This window comes from Sinohyriopsis cumingii, chromosome 8 (genome assembly GCF_028554795.1).
Source record: "Sinohyriopsis cumingii isolate HCF-2022 chromosome 8, ASM2855479v2, whole genome shotgun sequence".
NCBI classification, from domain to species: domain Eukaryota; kingdom Metazoa; phylum Mollusca; class Bivalvia; order Unionida; family Unionidae; genus Sinohyriopsis; species Sinohyriopsis cumingii.
Window position 1 is genome coordinate 18,756,104 of NC_142968.1, and position 6,000 is coordinate 18,762,103.

The 6,000-nt window shown below is 34.5% G+C and overlaps 1 protein-coding gene across 1 annotated transcript in view; it reads right to left on the reverse strand.

The window, feature by feature from the left end:
* The window catches only part of LOC149793071 (transforming growth factor-beta-induced protein ig-h3-like), a 98,831-nt gene extending 93,395 nt beyond the window's left edge, over nucleotides 1-5,436 (reverse strand). The window contains exon 1 of the mRNA XM_089966968.1: nucleotides 5,206-5,436. Within this exon, the coding sequence (XP_089823094.1) occupies nucleotides 5,206-5,310 (105 nt within the window). The 5' untranslated portion in view covers nucleotides 5,311-5,436. The remainder of the gene's footprint in view (nucleotides 1-5,205) is intronic.
* Nucleotides 5,437-6,000: the final 564 nt, after the last annotated feature.

Sequence of the window (6,000 nt, forward strand, 5' to 3'; positions counted from 1 at the left end):
TTGGAATACAGTATAAATTCAATTATTTGCTTCTTATAGTGTATTGTTTTATAATTAAGCCTTAGATAGAATAGAAAAATGAGTATATAATAAAAAGGTTACTGCATTTGTATGGGAAAATATGAATTCATTTTCTCAGATTAATACTTCACTCCCAAAAGTGGTGCCGTATTAATCCAAAAAACTTGTTTATATTTTCACATACAAATGCAGAAATTTATAATTACAAACAGATATGGTAACAACATGTCTCAATCATTCATTTTCATTACAAAAGGAAGAAGAAAAAATTCCATAGGAAGAAATGAAGAAAAATAATGTATAAAAGAAAATTTTAGCAAATGAAAATATAAACTGCATTTTGTGCAGACTAACAAAACTGATGCGCTTATGCTTCATATGCATGTAAAATCATCAAAATAATTCTTAATTTATAAATACTACTATCTATACAGTAATGGTGTGTGTGTGATCTGAATTTTTAACATAGCTATAAAACAATTTTCCAGTCATATCGCTACAGAGTCTGCAGTGTGGCAATTGGTAGTATCATCTAGCATTGCCACTGAGGCATCATGCTGCAGACATGTAGCATCGTGTCCCACCCAGTAACATTATCCAGATACCAGGCTGACCAGTCCTAATACTAATACTAACCTCTTAATTCTGAGCACCAAGTGAGGCAGCTGCTTGTACAAATTTTATTAATAAATTATGCATTTTTTTAAAATCATTTCTTGTGAAATGAAATTAATAATTTAATTAAACATTTGCATAAAAATGCTATTTATAGCTGAGTAATTACTATTCATTATCAAAATAAGACAAGCACCAGTCCAGGCATCTTCGCTAGTCAAGGTTCCGATAACCCTATCTACCCCTTGGCGGATCGAATAGCTATACTGGTGCTTTGTCCTAGCGACATCTATTGGATTTAATGTGTTAACTCCCTTAGTATGTAATGCCCACTAACCAATAGTGTGGTGCATTGTAGATCCACTTAAAACAGTGATTGCAATTGATCTAGAAAGGATACTTTGGAAGTGTAACATCGAAAGTATGAGGAAAGCCGTAACAGGTGTATTTTAGTGAAAGGTATTTGTGCAAACACTGACTGACACAGAAAATTGCTTATTTATCAGTCCATTCAAGTTGTGTTCTCCTCTTGTCTCAATCACGTAGGAACAGTGTTCAAATCTGAACATTGCATCCAATGAAATTCACAGACCCAAAGCTCAGAAGTATCTGCTCGACATGCCAAGTTGTAGATAGGGTTATCAGAACCTTGGCTAGCGAAAATGCATTCAAGGATACATGCTACATTCTTATTTCAAAACAAGGCAAGCAAGCACAAACGTTCATTCTATAATCACTTTGTCTACCCATTTGTGGAGGGATAAAACATAAGGCTGCCACTGAGTCTGCAGTAACTATTTCTCAAAAAAGACACAAGTCAGATTCTGAAGCAGCAAACAACATATCAAATATGACATGACCATGTACAAACTAGTTTACTGTCAATTCAGTTTTAATTAATCATGTCTCATGAGTTTTGAACTTCATAAAACCTGTGCAGCACAGTGCATGTATATGCAAGACACTAGTCACATGACAGTTTTGGACCTCATAAAGTCTGTGCAGTGCAGTATATGCAAGACACTAATCGCATGACAGTTTTGGACCTCATAAAGTCCGTGCAGCAAAGTATATGCATGACACATCACATGACAGTTTTGGACCACATAAAATCTGTGCAGCACAGTATATGCATGACAATAGTTGCATGACAGTTTTGGACCTCAAAGTCTCTGCAGCAAAGTATATGTATGACACTAGTCGCATGACAGATTTGGACCTAATAAAGATTGTGCAGCACAGTATATGTATGACACTAGTCACATGACAGTTTTGGACCTCATAAAGTATGTGCAGTACAGCATATGCATGACACTAGTCACAACAAAGTTTTGGACCTCATAAAGTCTGAGCAGCACAGTATATGTATAATGATACTAGTCACATGACAGTTTTGAACTTAATAAAGATTGTGCAGCACAGTATATGTATGACACTAGTCACATGACAGATTTGGACCTAATAAAGATTGTGCAGCACAGTATATGTATGACACTAGTCGCATGACAGATTTGGACCTAATAAAGATTGTGCAGTACAGTATATGTATGATACTAGTCACATGACAGTTTTGGACCTTATAAAAATTGTGCAGCACAATATATGTATGACACTAGTCACAACAAAGTTTTGGACCTCATAAAGTCTCTGCAGCACAGTATATGTATAATGATACTAGTCACATGACAGTTTTGAACTTAATAAAGATTGTGCAGCACAGTATATGTATGACACTAGTCACATGACAGATTTGGACCTAATAAAGATTGTGCAGCACAGTATATGTATGACACTAGTTGCATGACAGATTTGGACCTAATAAAGATTGTGCACTACAGTATATGTATGATACTAGTCACATGACAGTTTTGGACCTTATAAAGATTGTGCAGCACAATATATGTATGACACTAGTCACAACAAAGTTTTGGACCTCATAAAGTCTCTGCAGCACAGTATATGTATGACACTAGTTGCATGACAGTTTTGGACCTAATAAAGATTGTGCAGCAATCTTGACATTTTTGGACCTCATAAAATTTAGCTTAGTATATGCATTACACTATCCAGCATGAGCAGAAAATTCCTGATCTTGGAGTTAACAACAGTTTGCTTAGAAAAGATATTTCTAAATTAAATGAGAATGAAATATTTTAAAAAAATTAAATGAGAGCCAACACAGCCTACACCCTTGAATTTGACTTAATAATTAAGTACATTGTTAAAGGTAACATTTACCAATTCAATGAACAATTCAGAATTATACCAAACAATGTGTTGTAATAAACATTCAAAACTTGTGCAGTGAAAATGTGGAAGGTGTGCATAGATTACAAGAGAGAAAGATTGCACATATGATCAAGAAAAGAGACTGAGAAAGAACCAGGAATGCTGGGATAAATTAATGTAAATGGCTAAATTAGAACCCAGGATGGATCGCAAGAGTTGACTTAATTTGACTTTTAAGTCACTTAATTTATTTTCTAAACTGACTGCACAAAACTTTTATCCTATTTCTTGCCGAAACAAAAATTTAAAACTGAACAAATTTACAAAAAGTTTAATACAGTGTACTGAGCTTTGTCCTGTAATGATCTTCATATGTTCACTATAGTCCCATTACATTTGGCTTTGTATTCCAAACTTTCATTATGTTTTTGTACTTATATTTTAGTTTTTATTTCCTAGGGGCATGTGAACCACATTCAGTAAATAGTAAAAGAAAATACTGGACTGTTTTATGCTGATATAGATATGAAGCATACTATTATAGAACATTTAATAGTAGCAACCAGGGAGGATGCTAGAGGGCGCTTGCAATCAATATTAAGATTTTCTCAAAATGGCAACTTCATACCTTTTGGTACTTTCTCCACTTTCATATGTAAAAGGCTAGCATTATTACATCTGAATGCATTCAGGGTTGAAATCTAAACTGTGTAAATTTAGGGTATATGACATTGGGCCGTTTGTATGACATATTTGGCAGAAATAAATGACATCATATTTTTTAAATGCAATAACTTTAAATAAGCGAATATATAAGCTGATCTACAACTACATTTCAGACACTTTGGAAATCATTTTACAAAAATAATACTACAATGGGTTCTTCTTCCACTATTTATACTGGCCACCATGTATAGCCTGTCTTGTGCTGAAAAATGGTGTTAAACCCTCTAACAACAACAAAAGGATGGGTGATATATAGCAGCATTGGAAGGACTGTTTAAAATTTTCATCTTTAGTATAGGCAAAAATGAAGTAACATTTAAATTATTGTGAAGAAAGGAAAACCAGTTCATGGCATTTGTTGTCACTATCAGTCTATTCTGAACATTGACATTATAAAGAACAAGCAATCAATCTGTACCATGTCACTTTATTAAAATAAAATAATCATAAATATTTCAGAATTCAGTGTCAGTTCCTTCTCTCTCTGATTTCACAATTTAATACTATTTCATTAACTCTGCAATACTGCTCAAAATTGATCAGAATTATTAAGAAAATATTTAAAAAATGTCACACCCAAAACTGAATGTCACAACATACACAATTTACACTACAGAAATGCAGATTTACTGTAATAATAAACCAGTGGAAAAAATGTCACACCCAAAATTGAATGTCGCAACATTCACGATTTACTGTAATAATAAACCACTGCAAAACCTGTATAATGTGAAAAAGTGAATGTGGAATTTTTTAAGAATTCTGTCCATATGACCGAGATCCTATGCAGAATTCTGGAAGTATTTAAAGTAAGTTATTTTATATTTTGGGGTCATTAATTTTAAAGATATGAAAACTGAGCAAAATTATCTCATAATTAAATTCCAAAGTGGCAACTGTTGTTTACTAAATTGTGATTTCTGATGGAGCATAAATGTACAAGAACATATACCACAATCATTATGTGTCTATTATTTTTCAGAGTAAGCTTGTGTGTGTGAATTAGTTGGATTTTTAGAGTAGCTTTAAAACTATTCGGTCACATCGTTAATATGTCTGCAGTGTGGCATTTTATAGTTATGTCTTGCACTGGGGCATCATGCCACAGACATGTAACATTATGTCCCACCCAGTCACATTTTCCTGACACCAGGCTGACCAGTCCTAACGATAACCTCTTAATGTTGTTGTTGTTGTTTTTGTTGTAGGGTTTAACGCCATTTATCAGCCCACGATAAATGTTCACAACATGAAATCTACCTTATCAGTAACATAAATGTTCATTTATATAACCGATCAGGTGATTTCATGTTTTCAGAGATTTCGCCGTACTTTATTGATAAAACGTCAGACTCCTGTGACATCAAGCTCGCGTCGAGCACCTGTGTCTTACATTGTAGGACTCTGTGAGGCTTTGTCAGGCTTAGCAATATTTAGTAGGACCGTTTATAATATACTCATTCTTATCATCCATTTTCAATTCATACCCGTTAGTCCACATTCAAGGTCAATGACCTCAGCTTTTGCTTACCTAATGTGTAAACACGAGCTATCGCCTGCGAAACTGGGTCATTCTTTTTTACCCGAGTTGCATACCTGATGAGCGATACTCACCCGACTTAGTCCGGGGGTCGACGTCAGAATCTGGTTTATGTTTCCCTGGATCTGAAAAAGTCCTCCTCTGAGGAAAACTAGGAAAATTAGACAGTTTGCCAACATTCTTACTCCGCTACCTGTATTCGCATACCTGTAAAATTATTTTGAACCTGTACTGAGACTGGTATTACCGCCACTGTTTATATTAACAACTTATTTCAAAACTGAACAGTGTAGCTTTAGCATAGTCTGGTACCTGCCTTCAAATGCTCCTCATAAAACGTAATGGTACCAGGCTACATTCTGCCCGTGATGAATCAAATGCGTACACATGACTCACGTAAGGTCATAACTAAAGTCTCTGTGATCAGTGTGACCGCTTTTTGCCCAATAGACGAACTCGTTCTTGAGAAGGTCTGTCATGGCACGAACTAACCAAACTGCGCGTTAAGTCCATACATACCAACACGCATATAAAACAAGTTTTTTTTAAATGATTCACCTGTAGTACACCATTCACTCGCCGAAATTCATAATTAATCCAATAAAATTTTAAATATCTAAATTTTATAAAAATTATCAGACGGATCTGTGATGTTATATATATATATATATATATATATATATATATATATATATATATATATATATATATATAAGACAACTGGATGAATTGAAAAAGTCGTGCTGTCCCTACACGAAAACTATATAGCACACACACAATAGCACACACGGGACGTAGGAGACCTCTAGCCAAGGTCAACTAAGAACTCAGGAAAAGGTGATAGAAACCGAACTCGGATGAACAACCCA